The 16,731-nt window shown below is 47.7% G+C and overlaps 1 protein-coding gene across 4 annotated transcripts in view; it reads right to left on the bottom strand.

Moving 5' to 3' along the window:
* Positions 1–16,731, bottom strand: part of CABLES1 (Cdk5 and Abl enzyme substrate 1) — a 115,823-nt gene that overhangs the window by 33,426 nt on the left and 65,666 nt on the right. For 3 of the 4 annotated variants that reach the window (XM_081252067.1, XM_081252070.1, XM_081252069.1), the window contains exon 4: positions 10,615–10,692. The exons of the other annotated variant lie outside the window; for it this stretch is intronic. In XM_081252067.1, the coding sequence (XP_081108193.1) occupies positions 10,615–10,692 (78 nt within the window). The remainder of the gene's footprint in view (positions 1–10,614; positions 10,693–16,731) is intronic. 4 annotated transcript variants of the gene reach the window in all.

Genomic DNA, 16,731 nt, shown 5'->3' with positions numbered 1-16,731 from the left:
TGCTAACCACAGGACTAGACAGTCTCTGAGTTCCTTCTAGCTCTAAAAGTCTACCTTCGGAGCTAAAGGGTGCTCCCTGTCAATGAGCTCACATGAACGGGCGTTAGCTGGCAAATGGTCCGTGCCAGATGTCCTTTAATGAATTAGCTGGGAGACACCCCGAGGAGAAGTTGCAATGCCCTTACGTCCAGGAAGGACTTCCACGCCCGCGGAAGTGGCTTCTGCTCATCGAGCTCAGCCAGTAGGCCTGCTGTTTTGAAAGGCAATCCACCCCTGGTGATGATTCGTGGGGCTGTGGGCTCAAGTGCTGGTTATTTGACAGGAGTGAGCACAGCCTGTAGCCTGTCTTCAATCTAAGCGTGCCAGTAAATCCCGGCATCTTCCCAACACGTGCACCTGAGCACAGATGGCCACACTGGGCCACAGAAAGGGCAGGGCAGGGAGGCCCAGCTTGTGCACGTGTGCGTGGGTGGTGGTGAGAAGGACCGAGGCAGAGGCTTCGGTTCACCCCCCAGCCACGGAGGGGGCTCCAGTGATGGGATGAAGGTCCCCCCTCCCCCCAGCACTGACCTGGGAAAACGGCCCTCTAACGCTGCGCTAGATTCAATCCAAAGTGTGTCCCTTGCCATAAGCGAGAGCAGGAAACGTGAAAGGAAGATCACGTGTTGCTCTGCTCAAAATGGGGCTGTTACTTACACTGTGATCACATGATGCCGGTTCCGAGGCGTTCTGGCAACCTGAGTTGACTGAGGGCCGGGTAAGCCGGCCGCTGAAAGCCAGGGAACTCTGAGGTTGGCAGAGACTGTAGAAGCCAGGCGTGACCTCAGCAAAAGGCCTCGGTGCTCTGGGGTTTAACATGTGGGGTGCAGCATCTGTGAGTGACTCTGAAGGAGCACCGCGTGCCTGGCTGGTGGTGCCGTCCAGGCTGTGAGGCGGACATGGGAGAGACACCTGGCGAGGCAGGTCGGGCTGGGGGACCCTGATGGGGCTCGGCACCTGCACGCGGGTGCAGCTGGAAGCCCTCTGTTGTTGTCACCGGGCTTAGCAACTTTCACTGAGGGTGTGACAGTTACTCGCAGGGAAGCAGGGCCCTGAGGTCCATGTCAGAGCATCCTTGTTAGCACCGTCCAGGCCCTTCCTTCTGACTGTCCAGCACCACTTCTATGGAGATGCCGCAGGGACGAGGTACCAGGCTGAGGGCTCCTGGGAAACAGCCCTTGCTCCTGCTGATGCAGAAGGTGTGGCCGTCATTTGCTGGGGCAGTGATGTATCTTCATAAAACTAGCCACTTTTAATAGCCTGGGGAGAGTCCTCAGAAACACCACTTCTACTCGTTCATTCAACAAGCATCACAGGAAGGAGTACTGTGCACTGAGCACTGTGGAGACGGCTGTTGGACTAAGACAGAGTCACACCCTCAGCGGGGTGAGGACAAGCTACAAAGAGGTTAAATACATGGGTGAGCGCTATGACAGGCCTAAGCAAAGGCCCCACAGAACATGAGTGGATTCCTGCGGGGCCTGGGAGGGGGGCGGTAGGACCTGGGGAGCGGTGCCTGAGCAAGCGGCCTGGAGGAGAGGTCCGGGTATGGTCCCAGCTGGAGGGCTGCAGGTTGGTGGTGCTGCTTGTGGCTGAGCTCAGAGTCCTGGGGTTTAGTTATCCATGGAGTCTGATTAGAACGTGTCTCCTTTCAGGGAAGCATGGTGTGGGGAGGGAGGGGACCCTCTGAGGATGCTTCCTATGGATCCTCTCCTCCCGGAGGGCTCCCTCCCAGGGCTGATGCTGGGTTGGGGGTTGGAGTCCCTTGGTGGCCTCCCCAGGTCCAGTTCGGGGGCAGGTGGATTCTGCAGGGAGTCACGGTGGCAGAGGCCAAAGTTGGCTCTCAAGTCCCAGGAAGGCTGAAAACTGCATTTCCCATACCCCCGCGGGTGACCCCGGTTCTGGCATGGGAGCAGTCTGTGAAGCCGGGAGACAGAAGTGAGTAACACACGGGGAGACCAGGGCATCTGTCGGGCATCAGGTGGAGGCATCAACAGCAGCGTTTCCACAGGAGCCCCGGACTGGGCTGCATGTTTGTCCTGGCTGCACGGCCTCCCACTGGGTTGTTTCTGGGTGTCTATACTGGTTTCTCTGTCATTCCTAGACATTCTGTGAACTATCCCAACTCCACTCCCTCCCACCCCAACCGTCAGCGAGGATCCCACTGTCTGAGTGGACCCGACCCTGCGTTCTGCCCCTCCATGCCCATCACTGCCCCTGTGGGTTCAGGCAACAGGCACGACTCTGAAATCCTAAAGTGAAAGAGCGGGGACAAAGGATAGTGATTAGGAGCATCTTATTTCATCTAATGGAAGACTTCCTGAAGTGCTGTGCGTGAGCAAACTCTGTAGATCCAACGCTATTTTAAGAAATAAAGTAAGAAAGCTTACCAAGAAAGAAACAGGGCTTCCCTGGTGGCGCAGTGGTTGAGAGTCCGCCTACCGATGCAGGGGACACGGGTTTGTGCCCCGGTCCGGGAAGATCCCACGTGCCGCGGAGCGGCTGGGCCCTTGAGCCATGGCTGCTGAGCCTGCGCGTTCGGAGCCTGTGCTCCGCAACGGGAGGGGCCACAGCAGTGAGAGGCCCGCGTACCGCAAAAAAAAAAAAAAAAACAAGAAAGAAAGAAACAAAGCTCTTAATCGTCAAAAGCCCTGTCACCAAGCCTTTTGTAAAGTGAAGACATATCTGGTGCTGCGAATAATAATCCTCTAATGTAACTGTTCGGCACAGTTTCTCAAAGGAAGCCTTTTCTATGCATAGCATGAAGACAGTAGAAGACCCTTACCTGTCCCGGAACTGCTTCCAGGTGGGCCTGTGGGGTGACCTGGGCGTGGCTGGGAAGGTCTGGGGAGACGTGAGCCAGCAGCCCATCAAGGTCGCGAGCCAGTGACGCCCACACACGGCCCGCGTGTCTGCACAGTGTCGACACCTGGAGAACGTGCCTACCCCCACCTGCCCCGCGCCCCACCATATACCTTCCTGTTCTACAGTTGACAAATATCCACGTGGGAGAATTAAACAGATGACTTTCCACCCAAGACTCCACCCAGAGATGCCTGGGGTTTGCCCTTGGAGGAGCCCAGGCTGCAGTGTAAATGGGCACCCTCCAAAGCCACCACCCAGCACCATGGCCACCGGGTCCCCAGGAAGTGGCCCTCCTGTGGCACATGACAGAGCTCCGTGTCACCCAGTGCACATCTGTCAGCCAGTGAAGCCCGTGTGTCACTGGTCCTGAGCCAGCAAGCCCAGCCCCAAAGCAGTGATGCTGCAGGGAATCCACTGGGCATGAGCGCTTTCGGGATGGCCTCTGGGGGGTCAGCTGGGCCCAAAGCAGCGCCTGCAGCCAGCCTGCCTGCCCTCTCTTCCCTCTGCTGCTGCAGCCATGCTTCCCTCTGCCCCCGACTCTGCACCTGTAAAAGGATAACTGGAGAATCTGCCTTCTGAGGTTGTTGTGGAAATTAAATGAGCAAATGTTTATAAAGCTCTCAGAACAGTGCCTGGAACACTGGAAGCATTATTTACCTTTCAGCTTATGTTATTACCTGTATTTGTCATGTTCATGCAATATCTGACTACACAATCAGCTAATCCTAAGGAAATACGCTCTTTTCTCAGAGAGCTGTATCTGTAAATCAAGGCAGGGAAGAACAGTTTGGAGACTGCTGTAGTTGGTAAGCAATCAGAGGGGTCTGCTTCAAGCAGAAGCTCTGGAAATCACTTTGTGAATAAGCCTATTGTCAGCTTTGTATAAATCTGGTAGCATGCAAAATGACCCCAAACATTTCACATTGTTCTCAACTCTGGGTTGCTTTAGTACCTATCCTTTTAGCCCATACCAGAATAGAATGTACCAAATAAGACTGCAGAACGTCACTAGATCTGTACATTTTAAAAACTGCACAGAGAATAATTATTCAGATGTGAGGTCTAAAAGCAGCTGATGGGTGGTGGATGGGGAACGTGAACAGTATGTTTCATTCATAAACTCCTTGTTCAGCCAGACTTACAGCTTCCACATTAGCAAAGCAGACGGGGGTGCGAACACAGAGGCAAGCATTCTGAGCTGGCAGGATCTTTGGAGAGTGTCGTCAAACCTCCCCATTGGACAGTGAGGGAACTGAGACCCCAGTGACAGTGACATCCCAGGACCAGGCCTCTCAGCACAGCTCCCTTCTTTCTGTCCCCACTCCTTCCCCCTCCCCTCACTACACAGGCCTGAACCCTGCAGTGTCCTCAGCAATGGGATTACAGCTGGGATGGCGCTTTATGGAATTCTCTCAACAGCTCAGGCATCATAGAGACCCTGCCCGGAAGTTCATGAGCCAGAGTGTCCTCGAACATCCTTGGAAGTCAATGCTGAGGCTGGAATATCCTTCTCCACCTCTCTGACACCTCACACTTGCAATCTAGCTGAAGCGCCACCTTCTGTGGGGAGCACTCCCCGATCCCTCTGTCCGAATTCACCCAACTCTTCCCTCTGTGCTCCAGCTGTACGCTGCGTAGGACTCAACTGTTTGCTCTTTGGCTTGAAGGTTAGTTTGTTTACCCCCTTGTTTCTGTCTCCTACTATTAGACGGTGAGCTCTATGGGAAAAGAGGCATTTTCTTGTTCACCGCTGTATCCCTGGATACTGCCTAGAACACAGTAGGTTCAACAGACTCCGTGCGGTGAATGAATGAAGTCTGCTGTGCAGTGTTAGCACCTGAATGTCTACAGGGAAGGCAGGCAGAGATGGCCATGTACTTGGAGGTGTAGGCGGGGCTGAAGAGACTTTACAGAGCAAACATCTGGCTTTTACTGAAGACTGTAGATTTACTGTAAATGTGGATGTTGATAAAGATTTGGGGGCAAAGTGCTCTCTAGCGCCTCTTTGGGGCTCCCCAGTTGTCTTGGTCTGGCCGTTCACATGTTTGGCTTCCTTGTTCAATAATAAGCTCCTGGAGAACAGGTCTTACTCACCCCTGCGCCCTCCCAGCCTCCAGCAGGGCCTCACACTCACTAGGGGCAGAAGAAATGACCAAATGCATGAATGCAAGAATGAATGGATGGATGGTAAAACCTCTCCTAACACTGTCCTGTCCGCTTTGGTCACCTGATGTTGGGAGCCAAAATAAATATTCAGTTCAGTTTAAAGCCAAGAAAAAGCTTTGGGGTCAGGGTGGCGGGGAGGGTGAACCAAGATATGAGGGCAGGACTTGGGAAGCTCCAGCACAGCACAAGAAGCCAGAAAACAAAACCGGAAAGAGATAAGGCCATCCTGATAGATGCTTTCCATGAAAGGGAGGTTCAAGTACACAGTGGATGAACTTTTGAGTTTCCTGTTTTTAAAACTTTCTTATGGTGAAGTTGGAACTGTACATTGTCCCCTTCAGCGGGGGGTTTGTGCTTATCTGGAATAATCCAGCACATGTGGCTTAGTCCACATGCATGTGTAAGGACAACGGAAACATGGGAGCTGGAAACCACAGTGTCAGCAGGCCAGGGTGGCCGGAGTCCTGGGCTCTGGCGCTGCTGGGTTTGCTGTCAGTGTGAGTGAGTCTCATCCCCCCGCGGCCCCAGGGGCCTGAGCTATGATGCACGGAGGCCATACCATGTCATCTCTAGAGCCCTTTCCAGCCTTGAAATTCTAAGACTCATGTCTTGGCCACAGAGAGAACTTTAGCATAAAAGCAAAGGAATTTTCCACAGTACAAAGGCATTAGTTACTATGTACACAGACTACCTGACTTTAAAATATATATGTGTATAATTTACTAGGATAAATATTTTTTTTTTTTTTTTTCTTTTTGCGGTATGCGGGCCTCTCACTGTTGTGGCCTCTCCCGTTGCGGAGCACAGGCTCCGGATGCGCAGGCCCAGTGGCCATGGCTCACGGGCCCAGCCGCTCCGCGGCATATGGGATCCTCCCAGACCGGGGCACGAACCCGTATCCCCTGCATCGGCAGGCGGACTCTCAACCACTGCGCCACCAGGGAGGCCCAGATAAATATTTTTTATTATTTGAACACAGCTGTTTCCCAATAATTAGTTTGAAAAAATCATAATTATGATGTGGCAGATATTCATAAATAGGATGTCTGCTCATTAAAAAAATTTTAAAAGCAGAATGCTTTTCTTTTTACATTTTTAAAATTGAATTATAGTTCATTTATAATGTGTTACCTTCAGGTATACAGCAAAGTGATTCAGTTTTATATATATATATATATATATATATATATATTCTTTTCCCGATTCTTTTCCATTATAGGTTATTAGAAGACATTGAACATAGATCCCTGTGCTATACAGTAGGTCTTTGTTGTTTATCTATTTGATACGTAAGCAGAATGCTTCTTAACCCCGCCACTAATTTACAATATTTTGAATTCTGTTCAGAGTTTCTTATGTGAGAACTTAAGGAGGGTATGCTGCAGAAATAGGCATGCTCTTTTCTCTGTTAGGTATTATGAAGGACCCGATTATGTGTTTTGTTACAGAAAATTAACCCTTCTGCACCACGGTTTCCTCATCTACAAAATTTGAAGAATTAGTGTGTTTGAGTTTATTCATGTCTAGGATGTAAAAAGTTACGTCCTGTGATCCCACACCCTGGTTTTGCTTCTCTATCTGGAGTCATCGGGCAGAATAGCTGACACATCCTATGATATATCCTCCTGAATCCCACCAGGGCTTCCCAGCAGTGGGGAGGAGACCTGGGCTCTGACAGGCCCCATTTCCCCGCATCCTGGCTGCCAGCTAGCACTTCCCTGAGGTGTTCAAAATGTGGAGGGCCACTTATTTCCACAAGGATGTCAAACAGAGATACTCTGGGTGATCTCTTCCCAGGTAATCTAAGTTACAACACATCCCAATGGGCTTTGCATAAAATGCAGTGATCTTCAAATTAACGGCACAGGTAGTAACCTTCCATCCTCGTTCTAGAGAGGACCAAGCACAGGCTCACAGAAGGTAAGTGATTTGCCCAAGTGAAAAACTGTAAGTCTCTAAGTTCTCCACACGAAGCCCCGCATTTCTTTTGCCTGTGTGCCAGGCACTGTGCCGGATCCCAGGCACCCAGTGAGCCTCAGTTAACTTCTGGGAGGCGGTTATCATAACAGTCCCACTGCACAGACAGGTTTCTGTGAATACAGAGTTTGTCTCACCTGTTGGCCAGAGAGAGTCACGGGAAGCCCTAGGCTGGACAGACTCAGGTTCAAATTCCTGTTCTGACAAAATCTATAAAGAACTCATACAATCCAACCACAAAAAAAACAACCTGATTAAAATGGGCAGAGGATATGAATAGACATTTTTCCAAAGACATACAGATGGCCAACAGGCACATGAAAAGGTGCTCAACATCACTAATTACCAGGGAAGTGCAAATCAAAAGCAAAATGAGATATCACCTCATACCTGTTAGAACAGCTATTATCAAAAATACAAGGAATAACAAATGTTGGAGAGGATTAGAGAAAAGAGAACCCTTGCCTTTTCCACTGTTGGTGGAAATGTAAACTGGTGCAGTCACCATGGAAAACTGTATGGAGTTTCCCCAAAAAATTAAGAATAGAACTACCATATGACCCAGCAATTACACTTCTGGGTATTATCTGAAGAGCATGAAAATGTTAATTCAAAAAGATATATGTACTCCTATGTTCACTGCAGCATTACTTATAATAGCCAAGATATGGAAGCAACCTAAATGTCTAATGATGGATGAATGGATAAAGATGTGGCACCTATATGTGCGTACACGCACACACGAATACTATTCAGTCATAAAAAACCCTGTGATTTGTGACAACATGAATGAACCTTGAAGTTATTACGCCAAGTGAAATAAGTCAGATGGAGAAAGACAAATATTGTATGACTTCACTCATATGTGGAATCAAAACGAAACAAAGCAAAACAAATGAACAAACAAAATAAAACAAAAACAAACTCATAGCTACAGAGATCAGACTAGTGGTTACCAGAGGAGGAGGTGGCTGGGGGGTGATGGAAATGGGTAAAGGGGGTGAAATGTATGGATGGTGACTAGACTCATGGGGGTGATCACTCAGATATTGAACTGTAATGCTGCACACCTGAAATTTATTTTAAAAAAATTCCCATTCTGGCCCAAAGTTGATGTATGAGATGTTAAGTCTTGACGATCAGTGGTTTTATCTATAAAACGGAGATAAGCACTTGGATACCATAATGAGGGGACCCCAGGACTTGGAAATAAGATCATCTTTCAAGAATGAAACTAACGGAATATTACTCAGCCATAAAAAGAAACGAAACTGAGCTATTTGTAATGGGGTGGATAGACCTAGAGTCTGTCATACAGAGTGAAGTAAGTCAGAAAGAGAAAGACAAATACCGTATGCTAACACATATATATGGAATTTAAGAAAAAAAAATGTCATGAAGAACCTAGGGGTAAAACAGGAATAAAGACACAGACCTACTTGAGAATGGACTTGAGGATATGGGGAGGGGGAAGGGTAAGCTGTGACAAAGTGAAAGAGAGGCATGGACATATATACACTACCAAACGTAAGGTAGATAGATAGTGGGAAGCAGCCGCATAGCACAGGGAGATCAGCTCGGTGCTTTGTGACCGCCTGGAGGGGTGGGATAGGGAGGGTGGGAGGGAGGGAGACGCAAGAGGGAAGGGATGTGGGAACAGATGTATATGTATGACTGATTCACTTTGTTATAAAGCAGAAACTAATAAAAATAAAAAAATAAAAAAAGAATGAAACTAACACGAACACTTCAAAGATGAAAATGTGGAGAAGCCAGATTGTGTTAAAGAAACAGAATGAGTCCTTGGATAGGAAGACTTGGCAGTCACGTGACTGAATACTCTTAGCCATTATTAAAGGTGGTTATTAATCATATGTGAAATTTTTATGTGTCTTCCCTCTTGGTTGTAAGTTCCATGAGGGCAGGAACCAGATCCATCTTTCCCTACCTTTACCTCCAGGACCTAGTCACACAGTAAGCCCTCAATAAATGAATAAATGGAACATAGCTAAGGACAGAATGCGTTCATCAGAAAGGTGAGCAAGGAAAGCCCAGAAAAATAAGGCTGGCACCACAGTGTCCAGGCAGGTCCTCGCCATGAGAAGATGTACTTGCAGACAGACTGATGATTCAGATCTCCTGGAAGTGCACTTACAGGCTAGTCACACTCAAACATTCTGAGCCCTGGGGCCATTACTTGTAATTAGATCAATGAACTGGCCTTCTGGGTCACACAGAGGTCTGTGAGCTGGTACAAGCTACTGACCCAAGAAATAAGCCTGCTCTCAGGGGTGGCCAGACCCAGGACCACAGCAGGTTGAAAAGATAAAGAAAACCTTTCTTTTTTCCCCTCTACTCAGTAGAGTAGAAGTCTCTTAAGGGCAGCCCGCTGGCCACACCCAGATGGTCCTACAAACCTCAGAGCTGCAGGATTTGCTGTTACATTTTTTAGAGCACCTGCTTTGCAAGGTTGTCGTGAGAATGCAGATAATGAAGAGGACTGGCACAAAGTAAGTGCTCAATAAACAGTAAGATTATTATTGCTCTTTAAGGCACACATCTAATAAATGACGGAGTCAGCATTCCATGAATAAAGATGCCTGATGTTCTGTCCCATGGAGCTTACAGCGTAGAGTAAAAATAAGGACCATGGTGAGTTTAACAGGCTGAAAGTCTGACAGGTCTGCAGTGGGGAAGGGAAAGTCATGGTGAACGGGGATGACCAGGCAGAGCCCATGGAAAGTGGTGGAAGAGGAATAAATGGCAGTGTTCGGGTGTCATTGTTGCAATGACCAGAGGGCAATACCAGCATTTAGTTTGCAGAAACCAGAGCTGACATCTCACAATGCTTCCGGCATCCTACGCAGGGAACCATCCTGCCCTAAATACCAGCAGCTCCATGACCACAAATAGCGGATGCAGTGACCAGGTGAGGGGGCGAAGGAGTCAGACTCAGATGGAGAAACAGCACAGAGTTCGGGGATGTGGAATGAGGAGGGGGGCTTTGCCAGGTCAGAGCCTCACTTACTTATTTTTAGAACAAAGAAGGGGCTTGTTGACCTAGAGCAGTGTGCAGTCCTCCGGCCTGTGGCGAATCACACAGGTCTGTTCCTGATACCACTTTGCTTTGTACAGCTTGCTGGTCAGCGTCCAGCCCCAAGCCCACAACGCAAGGAGGCAGGATGGCCACGTGGTTTGTCTGATTCCTTTCCTGAGCTGCCTTTCTCCAAAAGTCGATGAGGCCCTGAGAGGTGGGTGGGCCCCAGATTGCTCTTGCTTTACAGAATTGTAAGAGGTGACAAAATGCACGTTTAGAAACAGCAGGCAATATGGTAAGGACACACATGCGCACGTACACACACACGCACACACACACACACACCAATAACAGGGAAGCTTCCTGGCTGAAAAGAAAGTGGAACATTTTTTTCTTTCAAGTTTACAAATACTAAATTTGCAGTGTCAAAGCAAGGCAAGTTCTTTGAAATGGAAAGGGTGGTCACATTATACACATGGTGTCAGAAGTTTTCACCCAGAGAACTACAAAGCAAGCATGCATATACATACCCAACTTGGGCACTGTCGCGGTACGGCAGCACTGAAAATATACTACAGAAGGATCTTCTGCCACTGATAAGGACTATTCTAAAAAAAAAAAAAAAAGAACAAATAACAAACACACTAAATGCAAAGCCTCTTAAATAAATTTTAAAAATCTATAGCAATTAAGCATTCATGGAATTCACAGCAGTATTTGCACACTCCCGCCACCTCCTCTGACAGATGGTATTCTGCTCCCCTTGCAAAATGCAACCTCAGCGCAGCACAATTACAGTGCCTCTCCTCATCCGAATTTTAACATGGTGAGACTCTGGCAAGGGTCTCCAAGGAGCACACGTGAATCCATTCTCCGATGAGAGAGGCTGGCTGTGGGCCGCATGTATTATACAAGACGGAGCAGACGGAGCTATGGGTCCGGGGTGCCCAATGCTGGGTGAACAGTCATGCCACATTTAAACCATCAATTTCTACATTGCAGTAAACAATGCAAGAGCAATAGTGCCAGAAACCATGAGCAGGAAAGACACTCAGATGCCACTGTGATCATTAGGGTTTTTCAAATGCTGGCAGCGTGTTAGGTTCTGAGAATAAACCGAGGGAAAAATTACATAATCAGTCTTAGCCTCCATTCCTGCTATAAAGATACTACTGGAAACAGTTCTACATGACGCTCTTATGCAATCAAAGGCACTTAAGAAAACGTTAAAAAAAAAACCTCTCAAAAGTACTTATCTTGGCATCTGAGAATAACTTGCCAAAGAGAACTGCTGATGAAAAATTGGAGAAAAAGTGGAGGAGATTAAAAACCAACATCCTTTAGCACAACAGTGACACACATCAGATATGGAGCTTACTGACTTTTGTCATCTTTTCCCTCAATAATTATAAAAATAAAACCAGGGGAAAAAAGCAGTAGTACTAACAGCATCAAGGTTTGGGTATTCTGACCTTGTGTTAAAACTATGATATTAAATTGCTTACATGCTCAGGATAAAGTCAGCTTCCCTGGCAGGCAAACCAGGACCTTTGTTTTCTGGCTCTTTCTGTCTCTCTGGTCTCAACACACATGATATTTGCCCCTGCATTTTATCACGCATCCCATGCTAAAGTACTTGCAGTACCCCACCTTTAAAAAATTTTTTTCGTAAGGTCCCTGGTGGGGACTTTTTTTTTTGGCTGTGTGGCAAGCATGCAGGATCCTAGTTCTCTGACCAGGGATCGAACCTGTGCCCCCTGCAGTGGAAGCATGGAGTCTTAAACACTGGACAGCCAGGGAAGTCCCCACCCATACCTTAAAAAAAACTCTGTTGTTTCATATCTCTGTCCTTTGCATGCTATTTCTTCTGACTGTTGTGTCTTACTAGGTATGCTGGATGAACTCCTATTTAATCTTCAAAACCCAGCTCATGAGTCACCTCCCCAGGAAGCATTTCCTCCTCTTTCACTGAGTTACTCATTCTCTTTAGGGTGCTGCCTCTACTCCTTATTTCCACTTCCAGGAGCACCCTGATCACTAAGTGCTGCTAAACATTTGCTGCCCTGCCCTTTTCTAGAGGACGAGTTGAGGGTTTCGCACACAGTTTGGGCAAGGTCGGGCTTCAGAGCAGCACCTGAGCACCCATCCCTGGGAAGGCAGGACCAAAGCTACATTCCCAGCTTCAAATACCAGCTCTGTCACCTTTGTATAACCTCAAGCAGCCCACTAATTCTTTAGTTTCCTCATCTAACACAACGGGATAAAATGAGTAGATATCTTATTGGAATGTTGAAGAAACAGCAAATGAGTCCCTATATGCGAGAGCCCTCAGAACAGTGACAATAATACACGCTCAATAAATATTCATGATTTTTACTGGGAACTGCCTTCTTGGGTGGAGGTAAGTTTTCCCACCAGAGTCTGTGGATTCAGAACCTCTTCAGACCTCTGTGCTAAAATACACAGGCCTGCTAAAGGTGAAAGGTCGAGAAAGGACAGCTGAAAGCCGACATGTGTGGCCTGTCACAAAGGTGTAACATGTACACAGAGGCACTGCTTTCACCCCTTTGGCCCTGTGCTGACAGTGTCTGACCAGGCAATGTCTAACGCCATCCAGGATCCTTAAGTGTTCTCTCTTATGCCGAAAACTGGCTTCTTGTTCTATTCCCACAACCCTGCAGAGTCTCTGTTGCCTGTGGGAAGTTTTGATCTCTTCCAGGTAGAATATTCTATTATAGCAATGATATTCACTTAAGGACATTAAAAACATGCAAAGAACTTCGAAAGTCAGGGCAAAGAAAATCACAGTTGCAACAATGGTGGGTGAGTACACTGATACGTGAACACAGCCCAGGAGCGTCCACCACCCAGGGGTGCATGTTGGGTGCTGTACACACATGTGGAGACGCATTCTCAAATTCTGTATTTCATTCCCTCCATGCCCAAGAAGCAAGAGAGAGCATACTTTAAAATGCTGGTATTGTGGTTTCAATCGTGTTCCCCCAAAAGACGTACTGAAGTCCTAATCTCTAGAACATGTGGATGTGGCCTTATTTGGAAATAGGGTCATTGTGGATGTGATCACTTAGGAAGAGGCCATAATATATTAGGGTGGGCCTTAGATCCAATGACTGGATTTCATAAGGAGAGAGATGTGGAGATTTCTAGAATACAGAGAGAAGGCCACGTGATGACAGAGGCAGGCATTGGAGTTAGTCTTCTCAGCATGACTGCCAACACCGCCACCACTTCCACGACCACGTCCATTACTGCTAATGTTACTATGACGACAGTGCAGGCCTCCACTGCCTGCTAAGGTGTACCTTATCCTACAATCCAGGGAGGGGTGGAAGATTCCTGAGAAACAAGTTATAGGATCTTCCTCTCCTCCTCCCTCCCTTCCACAAATATTTTTGGAGCACCCACTCATGCCAGACATGGTGCAAGGTGCTGGGGACCTGCTGATGCATGACACAGACAAGGGCTCAGCCTCTCAAAGCTTATGGTTGTTGGGTGGGAGGTAGTTACGCAGGGGTGTCAGTTCTCTGACTGGGGACTAGAGGGCGCTATCGCACATCGGAGGGACAGTTAATCTAGCTTGAGGGAAGCTAGGTGGGCTTCCTGGAGGAAGTGATGGCTAAACTGAGACCTTGGGGAGAAGGGACAACAGGCTACAAGGAGAAGATACGCTGGCAGAGGGATTGGTATGAGTCAAGGCTGGGAGGAGGAGTGGAAGGCCTATTAGCGGAACACAGGGTGCTGTAAAACTCTTCACTGATTTCCCTTGCCTAACCCATCAGGGTCTCCACTCCCCTCCATAAATCACTTTGACCAACACTCACGGCACACCCAAAGCTCAGGCTGGTAGGCTGCTCTCTAGGACACCCACACTGAGTTGTATACTTGCTAAGATCAGGTCTGGATGCCCTCCACCTGTTTCTGCCAGTTGTATTTGTTAGTTATACTTTGTTCATTAAAGGTTGCACAGGGGCTTCCCTGGTGGCGCAGTGGTTGAGAGTCCGCCTGCCGATGCAGGGGACACGGGTTCGTGCCCCGGTCTGGGAAGATCCCACATGCCGCGGAGCGGTTGGGCCCGTGAGCCATGGCCGTTGGGCCTGCGCGTCCGGAGCCTGTGCTCCGCAACGGGAGAGGCCACAACAGTGAGAGGCCCGCATACAGCAAAAAAAAAAAAAAAAAAAAAAAGGTTGCACAAACTAATGCCATGTAAAAATCAAAAAAAGGAGAAACGCTGTTTCTATAAAAAATAACACTGAGTGCTTTAAAATTTTTTCAAACAAGGCAAATCACTAAAAAAAAAAACAACCAAAAAAACCCTGCAGTTGAAATAGGTACGGGCAAGACGTCTATAAAAGATAAGAAAGAATTGTAAAAATCCAAAAGGATTCTACACTTAGTTTCTTGGGTTACTTTAAAGAAGTTCAATCTGGACATGGAAGCAACAGGTGGGCACGATGATAGTGTGAGGTCAGTGACACAGACAGAGTCTGCTCCGTGAGCCCCAAAGGCAAAGAAAGACCTGGCATCCCAAACCTGTGGAATGGGCGATCGCCAACATGCCTGAAATGAAAGTGTGGTGTTTGAACTACGTATGTCATTTCTGTGGGTATTTTTTTCAGCATTTACTAACCTCTTCCCTTGACCAAGCGATTACTGTAAATAATTCAGCAGAGCTGGACCTGGGGCTCAGGGGGCCGGGGGCGGTTAGGATGGCGATGGTGACGGAGCCACAGCTGGGTGAGTGCCCACAAGGGTGGGGAGTGCAGTGAGGAGAGGCGGACAGGGAGAGGACAGGCAGCAGAGCGCACGACTGCAGTGAGAGAGAGACTGAGGGAGTGTGGAGTTTGCCAGGGCTGCCGTAACAAGGTGCCATGCACCTTGCTCCGTGGCAAGGGCTCCCACAACAGAAATCAATCATCACAGTCTTCCAGAGGCCAAGGTGTGGAGGGCCAGGTTCTCTGAGGGCAGGACCTGTTACCAGCACCTCTTCCAGCTCCTGGGAGTTCCTTGGCTTGGAGCAGAATAACCCCAGCCCTCACAAGGCTGCATGGCGTCTCCCCATGTGCATGTCTGTCTCCAAGCTTCCCCCTTTTATAGGGACACCGGTGATTAGATCAGGGGCCACCTTGCTCCAGCACAATCTCATCTTTTTTTTTTTTAACATCTTTATTGGAGTATAATTGCTTTAAAATAGTGTGTTAGTTTCTGCTTTATAACAAAATGAATCAGCTATACATATACATATACATATATCCCTATATCTCCTCCCTCTTGGGTCTCCCTCCCACCCTCCCTATCCTACCCCTCTAGGTGGTCACAAAGCACCGAGCTGACCTCCCTGTGCTATGCAGCTGCTTCCCACTAGCTATCTATTTTACATTTGGTAGTGTATATATGTCCATGCCACTCTCTCACTTTGTCCCAGCTTCCCCTTCCCCCTCCCCGTGTCCTCAAGTCCATTCTCTATGACTGCGCCTTTATTCCTGTCCCACCCCTAGGTTCTTCAGAACCTTTCTTTTTTCTTTTCTTTTTTTTAGATTCCATATATATGTGTTAGCATACGGTATTTGTTTTTCTCTTTCTGACTTACTCTGTATGACTGGACTCTAGGTCCATCCACCTCACTACAAATAACTCAATTTTATTTCTTTTTATGGCTGAGTAATGTTCCATTGTATATATATGCCACATCTTTATCCATTCATCTGTCGATGGACACTTAGGTTGCTTCCATGTCCTGGCTATTGTAAATAGAGCTGCAATGAACACTGTGGTACATGACTCTTTTTGAATTATGGTTTTCTCAGGGTATATGCCCAGTAGTGGGATTGCTGGGTCGTATGGTAGTTCTATTTTTAGTTTTTTAAGGAACCTCCATACTGTTCTCCATAGTGGTTGTATCAATTTACATTCCCACCAACAGTGCAAGAAGGTTCCCTTTTCTCCATACCCTCTCCAGCATTTACTGTTTGTAGATTTTTGATGATGGCCATTCTGACTGGTGTGAGATGATATCTCATTGTAGTTTTGATTTGCATTTCTCTAATGATTAATGATGGTGAGCATCCTTTCATGTGTTTGTTGACAATCTGTATATCTTCTTTGGAGAAATGTCTATTTAGGTCTTCTGCCCATTTTTGGATTGGGTTGTTTGTTTTTTTGATATTGAGCTGCATGAGCTGCTTGTATGTTTTGGAGATTAATCCTTTGTCAGTTGCTTCATTTGCAAATATTTTCTCCCATCCTGAGGGTTGTCTTTTTGTCTTGTTTATGGTTTCCTTTGCTGCAGCACAATCTCATCCTAACCAGTTAATTACATCTGCCACGACTCTATTTCCAAATAAGGTCTCATTCTGAGGTACAGAGGGTTGGGGCTCAGCATAAGAATTCTGGGGGTATACCATCCAGCCCATAACAGGGAAGTAGGAAGGAGGAAAACAAGTTGAGTGTGGTGTCACAGAGGTTAGAAGTCCCCTCTGGAGCCCTCTCATCCTTGCTCTTCCAGGACAGCACTGGTCCTAAGTGTCCTAAGCGTGGCCCCAGCCCCGCCCATCTACTGGCCCTAATGATGGTTTTCTTCTCAGACTGCTGCGGACCACTGGTGGGGACCAAGGTCTGGATTCCCCCCG

This window comes from Mesoplodon bidens (genome assembly GCF_964165515.1).
Source record: "Mesoplodon bidens genome assembly, chromosome: 13".
Taxonomy (NCBI): Eukaryota; Metazoa; Chordata; class Mammalia; order Artiodactyla; family Ziphiidae; genus Mesoplodon; species Mesoplodon bidens.
This window is presented reverse-complemented; position numbering and strand designations above follow the sequence as displayed.